Consider the following 20,821-nt stretch of genomic DNA (forward strand, 5'->3'; position numbering starts at 1 on the left):
ACTGAGCTGGGCCCCCGGCTCCAGCTGGGGCGGCAGGGGATGGCTGCACCCCATCGTCCCCCCCGTCCCCACGGGAACCGCTTCATCTCATCGGGTTTGTTTTCACCTGAATGGTGACATTTTGTGTGACATTTTCTACCTCCGCTGAGGCCGGGGGAGGCAGGGCCTGGCTGGCAGGGCTGGGGGGTGGTGCAGGGCTGCCAGCGTTCCTGGGGCTCCCCAAAGCAAGATTCACCCCCCAGCCATTCTCCCTTCCCGGGTTTGGCATTGCTCCCCACCCGGGAGCATTTCTATCCATCGCCCCATTAGCATCAGCCCCCTCCAGCTCCCCAGTATAAATGTGAGCTGGGATCCTGCCTGCCCTGCCTGCCCTGCCTGCCCCTGCCTGCCCCTGCCTGCCCTGCCAGCCCCTGCCTGCCCAGAGGAGCGGGGCTGCCCCGGGCTCCGGGTTTGAATGTGTCCCCTGGTCCTGCCCGGATCGGTCGGTGTGCCCCTCCCCGAAGGGCTGTGCTGAACGTACCCCGTGCCCCCGGGGGCAGGCGTGTCCCACGGGGGTGCGTGTGTGCACGTGTGTTCGTGCGTGTGCACGTGTGTGCGTGTGTGCAGGGGGCTGGCGGGGGTTTGCAGGGCAGGGGAGCTGCTGGACCCCGCGGCTGTGCACCACCTCAGCCCCTCGCCCCGCACCCACGGCCCCTGTGCCTTCCCCGCACCCCCCACGCCCCCCGCACTGGCCCTGCAGGGTCCCGGCCACAGGCTGCCCCGTGCCGCAGTGCCAAGCCCTGCCCTGGGCAGGGGAGCGTGGGCAGCCCCGCACCGGCCCCGCCGTGCCACGAGGCACCGAGGCACCCCACGAGGCACCGCGCCGGCCGCGGGGAGGCTGGTGTGGGGGGGCTGCCCCTCGGAATGGCTCTGGCTGCCGCCCACCAGGCTGGGGCGAGGGGTCCCCAAGGGACAGCGTGGGTGCCCAGCCCCGTGGCACGGGTGGGTGCGCGGTGTCGGTGGCATCATGTTGCTTTTGTTTCCCATTTCTCTCTAGCTGGAAGGCCAGGGTGACAGCGGGCTGGGGCGGGCCATCGCTGGGGTCACTGGTGCTAACTGGTGCTAACTGGAAGCCTCGGAAACCCTTTTGGAGGAGGGTGCAGAGCATGGCTGGGGCTGGGCAGCGGGCCGAGCCCCCCACGACCCGCACCCCTCCTTCACCGCCAGTAATGGGCAGACCCCGGCGGTGGGTGCTGAGCTGTGCTGGGGGCAGCGGTGGGTGCGGGGTGGCTCTGTGGAGGGGGTCTCTTTTCCTCAGGGAAGGTCGGGGGCAGTGGGCTGGGGCTGGGGCTGACCCTTGCAGGCATCGAGCGGCGTCACCGCAGCCCCCATGCGGTGCCCGGGCGGCAGCTCCTCACTGGGTCCCACTCACGGAGCCGGGAAGCCACCCGGGATGGGCCACGTGGGAACGGCGGACAGGGGTGGGGCGGCTCCCCCCAGCCCCGTCCCCTCTCCCCGTCCCCCCAAGGGCAGAGACAAGCCGCCGGTCGGGGCAATCTGTGCCCCCCCCCCATGCCCTTCACCCCTGGGGTTTGCATGGGGACCCCGGGGCCGCGCCGGCGGGACAGAGGGACACTTTTCTATGCACTCAAGCCACGGTACCCTCAGCCCTGGGCTGCTCCGGGCAGGGGTCTCGGCAGCGGCAGGCAGCACCGAGCCTCTGCCCACACAGTGCTGCCCTGCTCGGTGTGGGGGGCCCGGCCACACGGGGGGCACAGGGCACCCATGGGACCCGCTCCCAGCCCCGGGGCTCGGCCGCCCCCCTGCCGCCCGCCCAGCCTATGCAGGGGAAGCCAAGCCCAGCGCCCCGGTGCTGGTGGCCGCGCTGGGATGGCCTGCCCACCGGGACCACGGCGAGGGGCGCGACCCGGGGCCCAGCCAGGCGCTGTGGGATGGGGGCAGCTCCAGGGGTGCTCGAGCTCCCACTGGGGACGGGGGTCCTGGACCCCGGGGGGTGTCACCCCCGGGGGTGGCAGTGGGGCTGCCCCGGCTTCAGGGAGCGGGGAGAGGTTTGGGCTGGGGCCCGGCCCCGTTTGCCCTTGGGGGCTGCTGGGGGGTCTCGGCCACGTCCCTGGTCCCCCCCGGTGCTGGGACCTGGCGGCCGCTGTCACGTACTGTAAATACTCTGTGTGCCACCTTCTTCTCTGGGACCCTCGGCGCGGGCGGGGGGGCGAGCGGGAGGCCGGGGTCCGTACCAAGACTTTTTTGTATACCACAAACTTTTTGTATATTTTTAATTTTGCTGCAACATGAGATATTAAATTCATTTCAATAAGCCCTGCCTGCGGGAACCTGTCCTTGCCAGCACCTCCGGCTCACGCCCCGGGCTCTGCAGCGGGGCAGAACACTGTCCCCCTGTCCCGGGGTGCTGGGGGACGCTGGGGCACAGAGCAGGGTGGCTGCAGTGGTGCTGCCTGCTCCGGTGTCGGTGGCCCTGGCCGGTGCTGGCCCCGGCGTGGCGGCCGGCAGGGAAGGGGTGTGCGGGCAGGATGCAGTGTGCCGGGGAGGAAGCCGCCAGACATGGCCACTGCCGGGCCAACCTCCTCCCTGCCGGAGGCCCCGATCCCCGGCTGACCCCCAGGCCCACGGGGGGCTTGGGCCCCATAGGCGGCCCTGGGGACAGGGTGCTGGGTGCAGCTGCACGGGCTCCTGCCGGTGCCGTTCCCCGTGCCAGGGCCCTGCGTGGGCAGGGCAGGACGGGGGCAGCGAGGGACGGGAGCCCCCAGCGCTGTCCCACGAGGACGGGGCTGACGTGGGGTCGGGGGGCAGTGGAACCGGCCCCAGGCCCAGGGGGGAGCCCTGCGGCAGCGAGGGACAAGGGCTGCTCTGCAGCCAGGTCCCGTGGGCACCCCCAGCCCCAGCGCCTGCTCCAGTCCCATCCCAGCCTACTTCAGCCCCTGCCTCTGCCCAAATCCCAGCCCAGTCCCAGCCCAAGTGCCACCCCCAGTCCCAGCCCTAGTTCCAGCCCAGCCCCAGCACCAGTCCCAGTCCAAGCCCCTGCTCCAGTCCCATCCCAGCCTACTTCACCCCCTGCTTCTGCCCAAGTACCGGCCCAGCCCCAGTCCCAGTCCTAGTCCCAGTCCCAGTCCCAATCCCAGTCCCAGCCCCAGTCTCAGCCCCAGTCCCAGTCCCAGTCCCAGTCCCAGTCCTGTCTCAGTCCCAGTCCAGCCCAGCCCAGCCCAGCCCAGCCCAGCCCCAGCACCCCCCAGGAGGGGCAGGAACTCACATCCCAGCTGTCCTGGTGGAGTTTCCGACACAGGAAAACGCGGCGGCGCCGAGCGGGGCGGAGGGGGCAGCTGTGCCGGAGGCAGCGCCGCGGCCCTGCCATGGACAGCGAGGCCAAGAAGGGGAAGAAGGTGCGTGGGCCTGGGGCTGGTGTCCCGGGGGGCTGGCGGGGGGGTGGGAGCAGGTAAGACGCAGGGGGATGCCAGGACAAGGGGCCCTGCATCCCTCCCGCGGCACCGCGGGGAGAGGTGGGGTCCCCACTCGCTGCCCCCCGAACTGCCCAAATGGTGCAAATTTGGGGTCAGTGAGCAGAGAGGTGCCCAGCCTCTCCTCGGGCGCTGGGTGCCCGCGGACCCCGTGCGTGGGTGCCAGGGTTGGGTGCTTGGCGCTGAAGCGTCCCGGTGCCCGCTCTCCCTGCCAGGGCTTTGTGTCGCCCATCAAGCGGCTGGTTTTCCCCAAGGCGGCTCGGAGGCCAGCGCTCCGCAGCAGCGGCTACCGGCGGCCGCTGCACTCAGTGCCCCTCTACCCGCCCGACTACCTGATTGACCCCCAGATCCTGCTGCATGACTACGTGGAGAAGGAGGTGAAGGTAAGGGGTGGGGGATCCCCAGGGATGCCCGGGGTCCCTGCCTGTGCACGGCGGAGGGGACAAGGCCACCACACCACGCTGAGAGCCATCACCCACGGTGGCCAGGAGGCTCCTGGTCCCCTCCCTGCCCGGGCAACAACCAGGGAGGGGGAGGGTGGGCTGGGGGTGCAGGGAAGACCCCCCTATTGCAGGATCTCCCTGCACCCCAGGGAGATGCATCCTGCCTGTGTGGACATGGGTGCTCCGGGGGAGGCCCTGGGCCGTGGGGTGGGGAGGATGCATGCCCTAGCCCCCCGGCCCCAGCCCCTCCAAGCTGCCCTGAGTTTTGCCCCCCCCCCCAGTTTTTAGGCCACCTGACATGGGTGACGGCCTCCCTGAACCCCTCCAGCCGGGATGAGGTGCTGCAGCTGCTGGACACGGCCAGGGTAAGAGGGGTCCCAAAGCCCCCCACCCCCCAGAATGCACCCCTGTGCTGCCCAGAGGGTGGGTGCCAGGTGCCCCACACCCCTGGGTGCCCCACGCCGCCGGGTGCCCCACGCCCCTGGCACGCGCTCTGCCCCCGCAGCAGCTGAAGGAGCTGCCGCTGCAGACGACGCCGGAGCAGGACAGCATCCTCAGCCTCTCCGCCCGCTGCCTGCTGCTCACCTGGCGCGACAACGAGGAGCTGATCCTGCGCATCCCCACCCACGAGATCGCCGCGGCGTCCTACCTGCGCGACGACGCCCTGCACCTCCTCATCCTCAAAACCGGTGCGGGTGTCCGGCCGGGGCCAGCCCTGCGCGCCCGGTGTCCCCAGGGCACGGGGGGGCCGGAGGGTGATGGGGAGGTGCTGGGTCCGGCCAGGGCAGCAGCACAGGCCGAGCACAAAAGCCCGCGCTGCCACCCCGGCTCTTCGAGGGGCTCGGCGGGGGTCTGCTTCCCCGGGGCTGGAGGGGGGCACTGCCTTGGGCTCCCTGCTGGGGCTCCCCGCCGTGCCCACTCTGTACGGCTCCCCGTCCTCGGGCTCCCCGCTGCTCCGGCAGACAGGTCCCAGCTGCGCTCCCAGCCACGGTTGCCTTTAATGGCAGGAGGAGAGGAGGCTGGAAGCGACCCCCGTCCCCGTCCCCCCGCCCACATGGAGCCCCACAGGGGAGCAGGGGCAAACCCGGGCTCAGGTGCCAGCCGTAGGCAGGGTCCCCGAGGAGGGGGCTGCGCCGGGCTGAGCTCCAGCCTGCACAGGGAGCGGTCCCCTAATCCCCTTGCCCCAGGCCAACTGCAGCCCCACTGCCCCCAACCCACTGGGGCTCCCCTGTCCCCACCCCACCACCCCCACCCCTCTGCATCCCACCCGGCCAGTGGGACGGGGCAGCCAGGGCAGGCTCTGGGTCTGGGGGCCGGGCAGGGTGGGCAGCACAGCCCCCCGCCCTGACGCCCAGTCTCTCCTCGCTGCCCCAGGCCTGGGAGTGGACCCGGTCCCCGCTGGAGCGCACCCCGAGGCGGCCCCGGCCGGCGTGCCGGAGGCGTTCCCCGCCGAGAAGCGGCCGGGGGGCTCGTGGCCGGAGGGGGGGCGGCTGGGGGGCCCGATGGAGCGGCGGCACACCATCTGCAGCCTGGACTGGCGGGCGGCGCGGGGCGGGCAGGAGGGCCGGCAGGGCGGCAGCCTGGAGCGGCGGCGGGGCGGCAGCTGGGAGCGGCGGCAGCGCGGGCGGCCCTCGGGCAGCTGGGAGCGGCGGCAGCCCTGCGGCGGCAGCTGGGAGCGGCGGCGGGCCGGCACCGCCGGCGGCAGCTGGGAGCGCGGCACTGGCTTCGGCAGCTGGGAGCGGCGGCACACCGGCAGCAACCCCCTGGACCCCCAGGAGCCCTGCCCCGACGCCTACTCCAACCTCGTCATCCTTGCGGTGCCCAACAGGGTGAGTGGCCCCGGCACACGGCCACCCACCGGCACCCGGCCACCCACTGGCACCCGGCCACCCGCCGGCACCCAGCTGCCCACCCACGCTCCCTCCCGCTCCAGGACGCCGCCGAGGAGTCCTGCGCGCTCATCTGCCAGGTCTTCCAGATCATCTACGGGGACCAGAGCATCGAGTGCGTGGACCGCGCCGGGTACCACTACACCTCCACGCCCACGCGGCCTTGGCTCTCCAGCAGGAGTGAGTGGCCAGGGACCGGCACAGCGACACCGAGCAGGGCGGCACGGGGCTGACGGGCAGGGGTGCGTGGGCGCAGAGTGGGGGGCAGGTGCCACGGCAGAGGCTTGGCCCCACTCTCAGACCTCGGCTCTCCCTCCCCAGGCGAGAGCTGCCGCACGGACGGGACGTACGGCTACGACGCCGACTTCAGCTGCTGCAGCTCCTTGTGAGTCTGGCTCCCCCCAAGGTGCCCCTGCACCGGGGTGGGTGCCCCTTCCCCAGGGTGGGTGCCTGTCCCAGCTGCAGAGATGCCCCAGCCCTGCCCAACAGTGGGTGCTGTGCAGTGCGGGGGGGACAGGCGGGCACATGAGGGGTGCCAGGACCTGCTGACCCCCGTCCTCCCCCAGCAATGGCTCCCACGAGACCTTCGAAGCGTATTACAGCGGCGCCTCCTCGCCCTCCTTCCACCGCTCCCACCACAGCCTGGCCACCGCCTGCAGCGGCAGCGACCAGAGCGGCGCGGGGCTGGAGCAGCTGCAGGACTACATGGTGACGGTGCGGGCGCGGGGATGGGCAAGGGGCCCTGCTTGGGGCTGGTGGCCCGGGAGGGGGGGCAGTGGGCAGGTCTGAGCCCCCCGCACAGGGGAGCAGCCAGTGGGATGCAGAGTGGGGGGGCTGGGGCTGTGCGCTGCCAGTGTCCCCAGCCCCGACCCATCCCCGTGTCCCTGCAGCTGCGCAACAAGCTGTCACCACAGGAGATCCAGCAGTTCGCCCTCCTGCTCCGCGAGTACCGCCTGGGCACGCCGGTGCAGGAGTACTGCGCCGAGCTCCTGCGCCTCTACGGGGACCGCAGGAAATTCCTTCTGCTGGGTGAGTGTCTGGGCTTCTGCTGCAGCCACCCTGTGTCACCGTGTCACCCTAGTGATGTCCGTGCATCCCTTGGTGTCGGGGTGCTGGTGCTGGATGTGTTTTGGGGGGTGTTGGGACCTCGGTGCTTGTGGGGGACGGGATGGGACGAGTCCCCTGCAAGCAGCCAGTGGGGCTGGCTGGCATCGCGCCCCAGCGCGCCCACCCAGGCAGGGTCACCCCGAGGCTCATGGTGCCCATGGCAGGAATGAGGCCCTTCATCCCCGACCAAGACATCGGGTACTTTGAGACCTTCCTGGAGAGCATCGGCATCCGGGAGGGTGGGATCCTCACCGACAGCTTCGGCCGCATCAAGCGCAGCATGAGCAACACGTCGGCCTCGGCCGTGCGCAGCTACGACAGCTGGTCCCTGCGCTCCGAGTCCGAGTCCTTCAACCGCATGATCACGGACATCACCCATGACATTGAGGCGCTGGCGCGGGATGAGGAAGAGGAGGAGGAGGAGGAAGAGGACAACTACCTGTGAGGGAGTGCTGAAACCCAGCGGTCCCCTGCCTGCTCACTGTCGCGGTGCTGCAGCTCCAAGCCCAGACTTGCCAGGTGCCCCGCTCTGCCCCAGTGCCTAGGACGGGGGATGTTGTCCCCCCGTTTGTCACCGCGGGAGGGGACAGGGGCTCTGCACCACCCTGGCAGCTCTCGGTAGGGCTGACGGCATCAAAGGGCAGCCGTGGTGGTGGGGGAGCCCCTGGCCGGCAGCACCATGTGCTGTAATTTCTGCAGACTGCAATTAAACGCCAGGGCTGGGAGTGGAGCAGGTTCTTCCCCAGGGAAAGGCCATGCCAGGGTGGGGGGGGTGCTGTGGCAGGGGGCAAGCTGGGGTGGGGGGCTGCTCGCAGCCCTGCCAGGCACTATGCCACTGCTGGGCTGGGCACTGTGTCCACCCTGGTGCCACATGCAGGTCGCTCCCGGAGTCGGGGTGCTGCCGGCTGTGCTGGGCTGGCCCCGGGGGATGCTCCCGGCAGCGCGGGACCCTGGGGAGCTCAGACCAACGTGAGGGGCCCGCAAGGGTGGGCGGGGATGGGGAGGCTGGTGGCCACAGCTGACCTGCTGCTGCCTGTGCTGCCAGCCTGGGCGCACCCCGGTAAAGCATTGGCCTTCCAACATGGGGGGAGCAGCGGGGAATGCTGTTCCTGCCAGGAAAGCACCCGAGAGCCCCCTCAGCCCCGGGGATGCTCTGAGCAGGGGCTGCCGGCGCAGCATCCCCCGTCCTGCTGCGGAGCGCCCCGGCGCGAGGGCAGGGCTGGGGGCTGGGGGACGCCAAGATGCAGGCCGTGCCACGGGCAGCCGGCCCCGTTCCTGTGAGCGACGTCCCTGCGACACCCGGCCAGCTGCGGGGCCGCGGGTGTTTCACAAAAGGAAGTTCCTGCCCCGGGACCCGGCTTCCTGCAGCGCCGCCCTGCAGCCCTCCTGCCGCCGAGGGACGCGGCCGCGCTCCCTGCCGGCCGGCTGGCCCCCGGCCGATGGCCCCTGGCCACTGGCCCCTGGCCGATGCCCCATGGCCGATGGCCCCCGGCCACTGGCCCCCAAGCCGATGGCCCCCAGCCACTGTCCCTCGATGGGGGCTGCGGGACGGCGCTGCAGCCTGTGGCCAGTGCGTGGGCAGGCAGATGCCGGGGCTACCGACAGCAATTTATTTTTTCTCTTAAAAAATTTACATATGCAAATCTTCATGCAGGTGAGGCGCTCGCTGCCCTGGCTGCTTCCTCTGATGCTCCTGAGCCAGAGCAGCGCCCAGCCCTGCCTGCCCGCGATGGTCAGTGTCACGGTGGAGCCGCGGGTCCCTTTGCTGCTGCCATCCCTTCCCAAATTCAGGGGTGCTCTGGGTGACCCAGAGCAAAGGCTGGAGCACTGTGGGGCTGGAGAGGGGACCCGGGAGGACCTTTGACACCGGAACACCAGGGCTAGGAGACCCAGCAACGACCATGGCCCCGCCGGCCCCTCCGAGGGAGCACAGCGGCAGCCTCGTTCCCTGCACCCTGTGCCCTGCGCCCCCCCATGCCCTGCGCCCCCCTTGCCCTGCGCCCCCCTTGCCCTGCACCCCGTCACGGGGCAGTGCTCGGGGGTTTCCTCTTTTCTCCTCCCTGGGGACAGGGAACCAGGCTCCCCCCGTGGCCGCCCTGCGCTCACTCCGCGGTCCCCGCTGCCGCCCACGGCCCCGCGCCGGGCGAGGAAGCAGCCCCGGGCCGCTCTGGGGTGCCGGGACCCAAATCCCCCCGGGCTCCCGGGGGCAGCGGGGTCCCCGCGAGGCCGGGCCGTCCCTGCGGGCAGCACGGGCGCCCTTGAAAGCTGGTTCTGCTGCCCTCGGTCCCCGGGGTTCCCGCTGGGACCGGGAGGGTCCCGTTCGGTGCGTGATGGGGGTCCCCGCTCCCATCCCGGGTTTGGGCCCCCCGGCGCCGGTACATGGAGGTATCGGCCGCGCCCGCCCCGCCCGGCAGCACCGGCGGAGTCAGGGGGTCCCGCGGCCCCGGGACGGCACCGGGGGGCGGGGCCTTACCGGGGAGGGGCGGGGCCTCATCGGGCGGGCGCGCAGCCGGGCAGAGCTCAGCGGCGGCAGCAGCCCCGGCTCCGGGACGGGGATCAGGACCAGGACGTGCCCTGGGACGGCGCGGGAGGTGAGAGCGGAGCGGAGCCGAGCCGTGCGCGGAGCCCCGAGGGCGGCGGGGCCGGGCGGGGGGAGCCCCGGTGCCGTGCCGGGCCGGTGCAGCAGCCCCGTGCCGGTGCAGCAGCCCCGTGCCGGTGCCGGCGCCGGTCCCGGGCAGCCCGGTCGGTCGGTGTCTGCCCCGGGCCAGCGGTCGCTGCCTTGGTCCTGCTCCGCGCCGGCCCCGGCTCGGCCCCGCTCGGTGCGGCGGCCCCTGGGTGCCCGGGGGGGAGGCGATGGCAGGGTGTCCCTGGGGAGCACGGTGCAGTCCCGGGGAGGTGACCCGGTGGTGGCCTTGCAGGGGCTGTCGGGGACCGGCCACTGCCCGCCCCACCAGCGCGGGCACAGGGCAGCGCGGGCATGGGGCAGCGATGGCACGGGGCCACGGGCAGCCATGCTCTTGGAGCGATGGGCTCCTCCGTCCCACCTGGTCCCCATGGCTGGGGACAGCCACACTGGCTGTGGGACACGGCTCTGCGGGGTGGGACGTGCCAGGAATGGCTGCTCCCGCCGGCGTTCCCTGTGCTGGCAGGCCTCGGCTCGGTGCCGCAGGAGCCGGCAGGAAAGCCGTGGCCACAGAGTCAGTGCGTGTAGTGTGAGCTGGGATGCTGGGGGACTGGGTGGCTGCGGGGCTCTCAGACCCCCCAGAGGTGTTTGTGCTTTGTAGGGCCAAATGCTGCGAGCTGGTGCGGGACAGGCGCAGCAAATACCTGCCGCGGTGCTGGCACGGGCCACGGCTGAGTTTCAGCCAGGCGCTGTGTGGGTTTGCCAGGACGGATGCTCACTGGGCTTTGCCAGTGGCCGGTCCCCAGCCTGAGCCCGGGGTATCCCTGGCGAGGGGGACCTGCTCCTGCTCTGCCCCGGGGAGGGGGGCCGGCCCAGGCTTTGGCACGCTGGGAAGGACGAGGAGTGACCATGGGGTGGCTGGGAGGTGACAGCAATGTCCCTCGAGGGCCGTGGGAGCGAGGCAGTGCTGCTGGTGCCCGGCTGCTCCCTCAGCGAGGCCGGCGGTGCTGTGCACATCGTGGGGCCTCACTCAGCCCTGAGCTTCCTCCTTCATTGTCACCGCCGGCACCTTCTCCTTTCTCTGCGCCAAGGTCTCCCCCGGACAAGGGAAGTGCCTTTGCGGGGGGTTTCCCCCGTGCTCGCTGCTTTTTGCAGCACGTTTTCCTGCTGATGTTTCTTGGGGAGTTGGAGAAAGTTGAGCATTTGCATTCGCCCTGGGCCGGTGGCTGTTTGAGGCAGCTCCACCCTGGCAGCTCCCCCAGCAGCCGGGGAGCACGGTGGAGAGCGGTGACCCGCGGCAGCCACGGCCGCGCCGAGGGACGGGGGGGCCACAAGTACCAGCGGTGCTGGGTGGGGAGCCCCGAGCTGCAGGGGAGCCCTGAGCTGCAGGGGAGCCCCTCCGTGATGGGGGTCCTGCTTTGCAAAGAGGCTCTTTCCTGCCCGCACCCCCAGTCGGGGAAGGCCTTTTCGGGGAAGGGCTGCAAAGCTGCTCCATGGCACAGCACCGTGCCCCTTGCCAGACGTCCCGTCGCCCTGTGGCTGTCACCGACCTCGGCTCTGTGGGGGGAGCGGAGCCCTCTCTGCCCATGGCAGTGCAGCCGGGTGGCCATGGCGGCCCCGTGCCATGCGCCCGTGCCATGCTGTGCCGGGCAGGAGCTGCTGGGAGCGGAGCGGGGCTTTCGCCTCTGTCGCAATGGCTTCATTTCCCCTCCCTTGGCTGCAGGATGGGTTGCGTGAAGTCAAAGGAAGCTGGCACCCAAGAGAAAATGATAAAAACTGACCCTGACCCTGGCGCCAGCCTCCAGCAGGGCCATTACGTGAGGGACCCCACGGCCGCCAACAGGAGGGTGAGTGGGAGCTGCCGGCCGAGCCAGGGGTGCGGGGCCGAGCCATCGCAGGGGGCTCAGCCCCCCTCCTCGCCGGAGCTGCCAGCACCGAGAGCGGGGCCAGCTACAGGCACTGGCAGTGCCCGTGCCCCACGGCAGGGGGCTTGGCCATGGGATGGGAGCGCAGAGTCCGGCCCAGCTTGTGCTGGGGCGGGCACAGAGCGAACCTGGTGGGAATCAAGGAATTATGGAAAAAGAGAGAGAAAAGTGAAGGTGTTTGGGAGGGGGCAGAGGTGCTGGTGCAGGGCCGGTTGGCGGGTCGGGCAGTGCCAGCGCTGCCCCTCGGGTGCCCTCCTGCCCTGGCTGCTCGCCATGGTGAGGGATGAGACCCCCGTAGGGTACAGGTCTCTGCCCGCAACATCACACTCTGGTTTCTGTCCCACTTTCCAGAACAACGATGTCCCCGGCATGGCCGTGCCCCCGCCCGAGGATGGTAGGTACATGGGGGGCTGCAAGCGGGTGCACAGGGTGGGAGCGTGCGGGGGGAGCGTGGCCAGGTCCTCTCCAGCCTGGGTCGAACGCTCTGGTCTCAGCGGGACAGGAGCTCTGGGCTTCCTTGAAGGCCAGACGAGGCCGTGGCATGATGAAGATGGAGGCGCTGGGTGCTGCGGGGGTCCTGGCTGGTATCCTGGCTGCACATGGCAGGGGTGGCCAGGCACCCCATCCCAGCATGGGGAGGGGTGCCCAGGGAGCTCCCTCGCTGCAGGCTCAGGGGACAGCGTGGTGCTGGCGCTCTACGACTACGAGGCGATGCATGCCGGGGACCTGAGCTTCCAGAAAGGGGAGCGGCTGAAGGTGCTGGAGGAGTAAGTGCTGCCAGCGTCCCCCCGCCCTGGGGTCTCCTAAAGGCTTGTGTGGCCCTGCTGAGTTTTTTTTCTGGAATTTGCCCCTGGAGGAGTCGGCGGTGCTGTGGGCCAACCCAATGCTGTTTCTGTCACAGGTTGGGGGAGTGGTGGCAAGCGCGGTCGCTGGCGACGGGGCGCGAAGGCTTCATCCCCAGCAACTACGTTGCCCGAGCCGACTCGCTGGAGACAGAGGAGTGAGTCCGTCCCGCGGTGGCACATCCCGGCCCCACGCAGTCCCGCGCTCCCCCACCGCAGCTGTCCCTGCTCCTGCCCCGCGTCCTGCCCCAGCCCCGACCCACGCCAGCCTCAGCTCTCCCAGTCCCGCCAGTGTTTGCTGGTTCATTTGTTTCTGCTGCAGGTGGTTTTTCAAGGGCATCAGCCGGAAGGACGCGGAGCGGCAGCTCCTTGGCCCCGGGAATGTGATCGGGTCCTTCATGATACGGGACAGTGAGACGACGAAAGGTCCGGACGGGTGCCCGCAGCGCGGTGGAGGGGGGCGGCTGCCCTGGAGGGGCCTCCCTCACCCACACTTGCCTGGCAGAGGAGCTCAGGGGATGCCTCCCCAGCCCAGGGGCTCCGCTTTGCTGCGGGGCAGGGACCGGGGGTCCTGTGCTCCTGCTGCGAGTGTCCCTGCAGGAGCCCGTGGTGCTGCCACGTGTCCGAGCCCCGCGGCGGGGACGGGGGGGACGTGCCCCTTTGGGGCTGCTTTTGGTGTTTGGGGCGTGGGTGTAGCTGCCCTCGTGCCTGGGGCCGAGGGGGCAGTGGCAGACGGTGGGGATGGGTGCTGCACTGGTGGCTCTGCTGGGTGATGGCACCGCGGGACGGCCGGGCGCAGCGGGGACGTGCCCTCCGCGCAGGGGCTGGCAGCTCACCCCTCCCTGAACAGGCTGCTACTCGCTGTCGGTGCGGGACGGGGACGACCTGCAGGGCGGCACGGTGAAGCATTACAAGATCCGGACGCTGGATAGTGGCGGCTTCTACATCTCCCCACGCAGCAGCTTCGACACGCTGCAGGAGCTGGTGCAGTACTACAAGGGTGAGCCCCGGGGTGCCTGGCCCCCCGCCCCGCATGGGGCTTTGTCCCCGAGCCGAGCAGCTGCCGGGCGGCCGGGGGCGTGCAGGGGCCGAGGGGGTCCTGCCCATCCCCGCTGGGCTCCCGCTGTGGCTCCGGCTGTGACGTGCAGCACCTCCCGGACCTTCCCCCGGCAGGTGCCTGGCTTGCTGGCTGTGTCAGTGCCCCTGCACACCCGCACTGCCCGGGACTCCCCCTCCCTGGGCGGGCTGGTGCCCTGGCTGCGCCGGCATGGCAGGGCAGAGCGATGCCGGCGGAGCCGGGCTGCGGTGGCCGGTGTTCGACGTGTCCCCAGTGTTTGCGGCGGGGCGCGTGGTGCCAGGACGTGCCCCATGGCCACGGAGGCTGTCGTGGGCTCCGCTTTGAAGCACGAAGGGGCCGGTGAGACAGGCCGGCTGACGGCTCTCGGCGCGCCCTTGCAGGGCAGAGCGACGGGCTGTGCCAGAAGCTCACCTACCCCTGCCGCGTGCCCAAACCGCAGAAGCCCTGGGAGAAAGATGCCTGGGAGATCCCTCGGGAGTCGCTGAGGCTGGAGAGGAAGCTGGGAGCCGGGCAGTTTGGAGAAGTGTGGATGGGTGAGAGCGAGGGGGATGCAGCTGGGAGGAAGATGAGGGCGATGGTGGAGGAGGAAGGGTGAGGGATGGGAGAGGAAGTGGAGGGATGGTGGGGTGGAAGAGGCAGGGAGGGAGTGACCTCTGGGAGAGGAGCACAGGGAAGTGGAGGTGGCCCTGGCCTTACTGCAGGGACTGCTCGGGGCTGGGTGCGTGGGGACAGCCCTGGGCTGCGCGTGGTCTCCAGCCCTCGTGCAGCAGCTCCGTCTGCAGGAGTGGGTGCTTTGGCTCCAAAATCCAGTGCTCCCAGTGCCTGGGCACTGGGCAGGCTGGGAATGGTCTGTCGTGGTGCCCCGCAGCTACCTATAACAAGCACACCAAGGTGGCGGTGAAGACGATGAAGCCGGGCAGCATGTCCGTGGATGCCTTCCTGGAGGAGGCGAACCTGATGAAGACGCTGCAGCACGACAAGCTGGTGAAGCTGCACGCGGTCGTCACCAAGGAGGAGCCCATCTACATCATCACCGAGTTCATGGAGAAAGGTGCTGCCCGTGCCCCTGCGGCGGTACCCGGGCGCCCCAGGGATGGTGCAGGATCAGCCCCTCCTGTGTCCCTGGGGTTGGCCGTGGGCTCTGCACCGGCTGCGGGGGCACTGGGAGCAGGGCTGGCTCCTGAGCACTGTCTGAGCACGCTGGGGCAGGGTGCCGGGCAGGGTGCCGGGCAGGGGGATGAGGTGACAGCCCTGGGAGAGGGAGGATAGGGACGGGGGCAGCCGAGGAGGAGCGCTCCACAAGGCGGGAGGGAGCCTGCAGCAGGGCTCCCCTCCGCCCAAGCCATGGGAGTGCGGTGGGGGGTCAGCAGTGTTTCCTGACCGAGTCCCTGTGTCGTGCTCGGCTCCCCGGGGACCCTGTGCCACCCACAGGACCCGTGCCACCCCGAGGGTGGGCGCAGGCTCCGGCTGAGCCATCAGCCCCGGCACCCTTCCCTGTCCGCAGGGAGCTTGCTGGATTTCCTGAAGAGCAACGAGGGGAACAAGCAGCCGCTCCCGAAGCTGATCGACTTCTCTGCCCAGGTGAGGAGGCAGCAGACCTTTCCCGCTCCCCCTTGCCCCTGAGAAGGATTGAGGAGCCCAGGAGCTTACCTGGGACTTGGGCAGTGCCTTGTTTGAACAGGCAAACACTGGGGGTGGTGGGGATGCAGGAGAGGAGCCGGCGAGGTTTCCCTGCGGTTTTCCCCTCGCCCCGCGGGTCCAGCTGCCTGCACAGCAGCAGGGGCGTGCGAAAGGAGAAGTGGTGGCTTCCTCCCCGCTAGCCCGTGAACTGCAGCGCAGTGCCTCGCCGGAGCTGCACGGAGCCCGGGGGTTTGGCCAGGCTGCTACTTCTGAGGAGCTGGGAAATCTGTGTCTTCTAAGGCCAGGGTGGTTTCTGCAGCCCTCGCAGCCCGCGGTGCTGTTGTGTTTTGTGGAAGTCGTGGGGGTTGAGGGTTGGAGCTTGTTTTCACTGCTCACGTTTGCACGGTCCCTTCTCCAGGACGCGCAGGTGCTGGTCGGCGTGGGCTGTCTGAGCCCAGGGCTCCCCAGGGAGCAGCTGTGGCAAAGCTATCGATTTCTATCCATTGCTGCTGATGTGATAGTTACCTGCAAACAACATGCTCTGTGCGATAGAGCCTCGTCTGCAAACTTTGCAAAAGCCCCCCAAAACCCCCCGTGGCCGCATGCCCACCCCTGGCACCCTGGCACCAGCTGCGGTGCTCCCGGGCAGTGTCTTACACCCGCTCGGGCCGTGCCCCTGGGCAGGACCCACCTACAGCTGTGGCAGCGTTAAGCTTCATATGCTCGATATGACCTCTACAGCCCGGCCATTTTGCTGCATTCACAGTGCCTGGGGATTGAGCTGGGCACGGTTTCTCGAAGGGAGCATAGCGTGCTGTGTTACCCCGCAGCAATGCCTGCCAGAGGGCTGTCACGGGCTGGGGGGAGGCAGCTGGAGAGGCAGGAGGACTCAGTGCAAATCGTTTTGGGGATATTTTCAGGAGCTGATTTTGAATACAGCTGAGCGTGCTGTTACACATCTAGCTTCGTGTGTGCAACCATTTGTGCAACCACTGTCTTGTCCCTGCTGCTTCTGCAGTGTCCCCAGCTGCTGGCTGAATCCAGGCACCTTTTGAGCTAAGCTTGGTACCTCTATGAAATAATTCATAGAGGTGCCTGTGCAACAGGAAAGTCAGGATGGGAGCCCAGACCCCAGGGGCTTAGAGCAGGTCACTGGCTACTCAAGCGGGCTGTGCCAGGGTCTGCTGATCAGCTGCGCTCTCGTGCACGCCATCTGTTCCCAGCACGCTGGTTCTTGCAAACCGCCCGGCTGGGCTCCGTAGCTCAGAGGGGCTGCTTTCTGCAGCACTGAGAAGCAACGGCTGAAGCGCTTCCATGTGCAGGCAGGCAGGCAGGCAGCTAGCGAGCCTGGCACCCAGGCTTGTGCTGGGCTGAGTCACTGTGAGCAAAACTGTGTCTGTGGCCATGGAAATAACCCTTCCGCTCTTGCGGTGCTTCTTTACTTCTGTATTTTTGTGGAGAGCTCTCTAAGCGTCTGCACCTTAAGCTGGCCTGGCTTGTGCAGGTGTGACGGGGATGGGGGGGTCCCCTCTGGCTGCTCCGGCCCCTTCCCCTCCCGGGTGCTGGTAGCATCCAGGCGTGGAATAATTTGGCACAAATCTGGGGGTTGGTTGTGCACACACCAGGTCATCTCTGCATTGATCGGGGCTAATAGCTGCACACACAGCCTCTGAGTGCAGAGACTTCAGAAGATGGAGCCGGGGGGATCTTCAGGGGTCGTCACAGCCGTCCTGCCCCCAGGCAGGACTGACTCTTCACAAACTATTCTTGAAGACCTCAGGCATCTCCCCACCCTCCTCAGGAGACCCACCACCGTGCTTTTCTGTCCTCACCAAGGAAGCTCTGCAATGCTGGCCAACCCTCACGCAGCAATTAAAGTCCATTTGTTGTTCCCTTAGTGTAGAGAGAGGATAGTTTACTCCCTGCTTCTCTCAAGAAGTTGTTGATGGATTTGGAGGCTGGTCTCGCATCTTCTCTGAACAGAGAATGATTTAGTCCTCTTCACGTCTGCATGGCTACGGATGAAGCAGTTACACCTTGCCCTGTGGACATCCACAGACACTTGCTCATGAGCACGTCAGCTGCTCGGATGCCAGTTCTCACCGCTTCTCTTACACAGGGGCTTAAATGGGTCGTGTTGGGCTGGTCACCCAAACCCTGACCTCTTCTGCAAGGGATTCCCTGCACGGAGCGGTTCCCACGCAGGACAGTCAGTCCTGCTGTGACTCAGCCTCCTTTCATCCCCTCTCCAGGCGCTGGCCAGAAGCAGTTAACCTCTTCCCATTCCTGGTAACAGTCGCATTCAGAGGTTGTGTTATTTCAGGCAGCCTCTTTGCATTTCTCTCTTTCCCCTTTTCATAGATTGCAGAAGGAATGGCTTTTATTGAGAAGAGGAACTACATCCACAGAGACCTGAGAGCTGCCAATATTCTGGTGTCGGCAATACTGGTGTGCAAGATTGCAGACTTTGGACTGGCCAGAGTCATTGAAGACAATGAGTACACGGCCCGGGAAGGTGCGGGAGCTGCTGGTGGGGTCTGGCCGCTTTCAGAGATGGTGGAGGGTTGTGGGATTCCCTTAGAGCCTCTTATCAAGGTGTAACCTTGCTGGCAAGGACCCTGGGAGGGACGTGATGCGTAAACGGGCAGATGAGGGAAGCTCCTCTCATTTGCATTGCTTCACATCTTCCTCTTCTGTTTGTTTGTTTCTTGTTCCCCATATTTCACCACCAGTTTCTCGGCATTCGGGTTAGAGCTCATGTTTCCCACTGGATCTCTTTGTCCAGGTGCCAAGTTTCCCATTAAATGGACTGCACCAGAAGCCATCAACTACGGGTCTTTCACTATAAAATCAGACGTCTGGTCCTTTGGGATCCTCCTGACCGAGATCATTACCTATGGACGCATCCCATACCCAGGTAAGGAGGTGAAATGCCTCCTCTGATCTGGTTCCAAAAGTCATGCTCCACCTTCTGGGCCCCATCCATGGGATCCGTTTCTCCATGAAGTTAGATCACTGAAAACAGAGGGAATGGTGAGAAATCTGAATCTCACACTGGGAGCAGAGCTCAAAGACGGTAGCACAAGATCTCAAGATGGCAATTCTGTCTGTGAGCCATGGAGAGGAGCCCAGAGCACGAGACAGTCTTCGAGCAGTCTGCACCGCTCATTTAGCTACATCTACTGTTTGGAGAAGAGCTCACCTAGGATGGATAATTAGGGGTATTTTCTCCCTGGGAGTCCTCAGTGGACACCAGCTGTTTTCACTGATCTGAAATCCATGCTGATGTGACATGGGCCCCTTCTTCTCAGTTTCCACAAAGCAGAGCTGGGACATCTCTGGGGAGCCCATGAAATGAGTCCAGCTAGTGATGACTTTGGGGTGCCCACTGCTTTGGGGAGAAGGGCAGCTATTCTATATACTGCCTTGGGCCTGATCCTGCAAGGAGGTCCTGAGCTCCTCCAGCTCCATGGGAAACCAACAGTAGTCAGGATCTCTGTTCTGGTCTCTCTGTTTCTAAAATGGAAGATCATGTTTTTAATGTGAGAGGATAATTGGCTGTACTGCATGGCCCTGGGAGAGCAGGTATCGCACACCGCAGGTTCCTGGCTCAGGGGTTTGTGTCACAGCGCTAGCACACGGCTTTCTGCCTCCTGCAGATTAAGCATGTTTGGAAGTAGCACATCAGTTCAGGGCTGATAGCTGGGCCAGGTGTTTTCGGGAAGGCTCGAACAATCTGTAAATCGTCATCGTTGGGAACTGCCCTGTATTTTAGACTAATTTTTTCTTTGGTACCTTTTTTCCACGGGAAATTATTCTGTACAAGAAAAGTAAAAGTTGCCGCAAACCGACCATGAAGGATGTGGGGTGGCATCAAGGGTTGTTGGGGGAGGACCAGTTCTGCCATCACGCTAACTTATTTGTATCAGTGACACTGGAAGGAACGGCTCATTACAGACTCAGCAGATGGAGAAACGTAGCCTTTATTTTGTGGAAATTTATACAAAACCATTATAATTCCCATCTGATCTGCTCAACTGGGGTACAAAACCGCATGCTACAACTAATGCAGCATCGCAGTTGTTCGCATGTTTCCCTGACCGGGAGTAGGAGTTCCCCCTTCCCAACCCCTCTAACCTGTCCTTTTTCTTCCTAGTGATGTTGCCCAAAGGGTGGGTAGTTTTGGGTTTGGGGGTTTTTGGCCTTTTAAAGAAATCAGTGATAAACCATGAAACGTTCACCTGTCCTGCCCTGTTTCTCCAGGGATGTCGAGCGTGGAGGTGATCAGGGCGCTGGAGCGCGGGTACCGGATGCCCCGCACAGAGAACTGCCCCGAGGAGCTGTATGACATTATGATGAGATGCTGGAAGACCAAACCGGAGGATCGTCCCACCTTCGAGTACACGCAGAGCGTTTTGGAGGATTTCTTCACTGCAACAGAGAGCCAGTATCAGCAGCAGCCATAACGCAGGAAGCTTGGTGAAGACAGCGGGTACCCTGCACTACGCCCGCCGTGTTAGCGGCAGCGAGCACACGCGCCCTGCTCTTCCCTGTCCCACTCGTGACCTGCCTGCGCACGCCTTCCTCTGCCAGCCTGGCCCAGGGGCCAGAGCCTTCCCGGTGTGGCTGGGCTGGAAGCGGGGCAGGAGGAAGCCACGCTCAGGCCAGCCCTCCGGGGCTGCCGGACAGAGGGAGAAGCCACGCGGGGCTGAACCTTGTGCCTTCCACACGTGCCCGAGTGCCCGCGAGGCAGCTGCTCCGCGAAGCGCTGGCTGGACGGTGGTTGCCCGCGCCGGCAGCACCACGCAAGGGGCCAGGCCTGTTTCAGGAGCAAAGAAAAAAAAAAACAGGGTTGTTTTTTTTTTTTTTAATCCTTCTGAGATCTTATCACGCTGTTTTGCAGAAGTAGGTGCTTTAGCTGCGATGGCCTCGGCGAAATGCCGTTACGCTCCGGGCGTGCTGTGCAGCGCCCACGCGCTCCGGTCCCTCCGTGTCGGGGAAATCCCAGTGGATTCCCACGCGGGCATGCTGCGATGCAGCACGTCGGCTTGTCCTTGACGCAGCAGCCTGGGTTTTGAATGTCGAGTGTCACAGAAACACGTCCCCTCGCCCGCCTTCCTAACTATTTCTCGTGGTACCCCCTCTGCGGAGCGCGCGTTTTGGCGAGGCTGTGCCGGCTGCGGGCAGCGCGTGCGGCGGGGCGCTTTGCGAGGCAGCCCCCGGGCGCGCCCCCAGCCTCGGGAGGACCCTCTGGAGCCAAGGGCAGCCCCCAGCCGGCCCGGCCCCCGCAGCCCTCTCCCTCCGCGGCAGAGCCCCGCTGCTCCGCTCGCAGGCGTGATTTAACGCCTGCCGGGGCACGTGCGGCACCGGCAACGAGCCCGGCGTTCCGTGCACGCTCATTTTGTGTTGTTGTTTATTTTTAGTATTTAATGATGGGTTATTTGGGGAAAAGGAGGAAGTAATGTTTTTTTTAACATTGCCCTCTACGTTTTACAGCAGGGAGCTTCTGGGCCTGTGATTGTGTTTTCCTCATACAAAGAGGCAAACACTGTTGCTTCTATGCTTTCATATCAGCTTTGGAAGCTTCTTTTTTTAATCAATAAAGTATTTATAAACGTCTCGGCTTTTGGCCTTTCCTCATGTTCCGCAGCCCGGGCGGGAGGGGACGCGGATGGGGCGAGGCTGGAGGCCCGCAGCGGCCCTCGGAGCAAGCCCGCAGGCCCGGGCGGGCCCGTGGACCGGGGGGTCGGACCGGAGGGACCGGGCCGGGCCGTTCCGGGCCTCCCAGCCCCGCCGCCTCAGCGCCCGTACCCAACATGGCGAC

General features: G+C 66.5%; 2 protein-coding genes across 2 annotated transcripts; both read left to right on the forward strand.

The window, feature by feature from the left end:
- The first annotated feature begins 3,365 nt into the window (after nucleotides 1-3,365).
- CCM2L (CCM2 like scaffold protein) lies at nucleotides 3,366-7,633 on the forward strand. The gene is made up of 10 exons (XM_075166130.1): nucleotides 3,366-3,395; nucleotides 3,686-3,853; nucleotides 4,195-4,278; nucleotides 4,419-4,602; nucleotides 5,288-5,742; nucleotides 5,847-5,982; nucleotides 6,124-6,187; nucleotides 6,369-6,516; nucleotides 6,693-6,831; nucleotides 7,074-7,633. The coding sequence occupies exons 1-10, from the start codon at nucleotides 3,366-3,368 to the stop codon at nucleotides 7,352-7,354; spliced, it is 1,689 nt and encodes a 562-aa protein (XP_075022231.1). The 3' UTR covers nucleotides 7,355-7,633.
- Nucleotides 7,634-9,415: 1,782 nt separating this feature from the next.
- HCK (HCK proto-oncogene, Src family tyrosine kinase) lies at nucleotides 9,416-20,616 on the forward strand. The gene is made up of 13 exons (XM_075166896.1): nucleotides 9,416-9,500; nucleotides 11,256-11,379; nucleotides 11,809-11,851; nucleotides 12,125-12,224; nucleotides 12,359-12,457; nucleotides 12,622-12,725; nucleotides 13,150-13,299; nucleotides 13,758-13,910; nucleotides 14,246-14,428; nucleotides 14,882-14,958; nucleotides 17,359-17,512; nucleotides 17,783-17,914; nucleotides 19,261-20,616. Exons 2-13 carry the CDS (start codon nucleotides 11,257-11,259, stop codon nucleotides 19,461-19,463), a joined length of 1,521 nt encoding a protein of 506 aa, XP_075022997.1. The 5' UTR covers nucleotides 9,416-9,500; nucleotide 11,256; the 3' UTR covers nucleotides 19,464-20,616.
- Nucleotides 20,617-20,821: the final 205 nt, after the last annotated feature.

The sequence above is a fragment of the Calonectris borealis genome, chromosome 17 (assembly GCF_964195595.1).
Source record: "Calonectris borealis chromosome 17, bCalBor7.hap1.2, whole genome shotgun sequence".
Taxonomy (NCBI): domain Eukaryota; kingdom Metazoa; phylum Chordata; class Aves; order Procellariiformes; family Procellariidae; genus Calonectris; species Calonectris borealis.

Excerpts from the sequence above, each read along its gene's own strand:
- CCM2L (XM_075166130.1), top strand. The coding sequence starts at position 3,366 with ATGGACAGCGAGGCCAAGAAGGGGAAGAAG. Across the intron at positions 4,279-4,418 it reads AGCTGCTGGACACGGCCAGG|CAGCTGAAGGAGCTGCCGCT; the intron begins GTAAGAGGGGTC and ends CTGCCCCCGCAG. Across the intron at positions 6,188-6,368 it reads TTCAGCTGCTGCAGCTCCTT|CAATGGCTCCCACGAGACCT; the intron begins GTGAGTCTGGCT and ends GTCCTCCCCCAG.
- HCK (XM_075166896.1), top strand. The coding sequence starts at position 11,257 with ATGGGTTGCGTGAAGTCAAAGGAAGCTGGCACCCAAGAGAAAATGATA. Across the intron at positions 13,300-13,757 it reads GCTGGTGCAGTACTACAAGG|GGCAGAGCGACGGGCTGTGC; the intron begins GTGAGCCCCGGG and ends GCGCCCTTGCAG. Across the intron at positions 17,915-19,260 it reads TGGACGCATCCCATACCCAG|GGATGTCGAGCGTGGAGGTG; the intron begins GTAAGGAGGTGA and ends CTGTTTCTCCAG.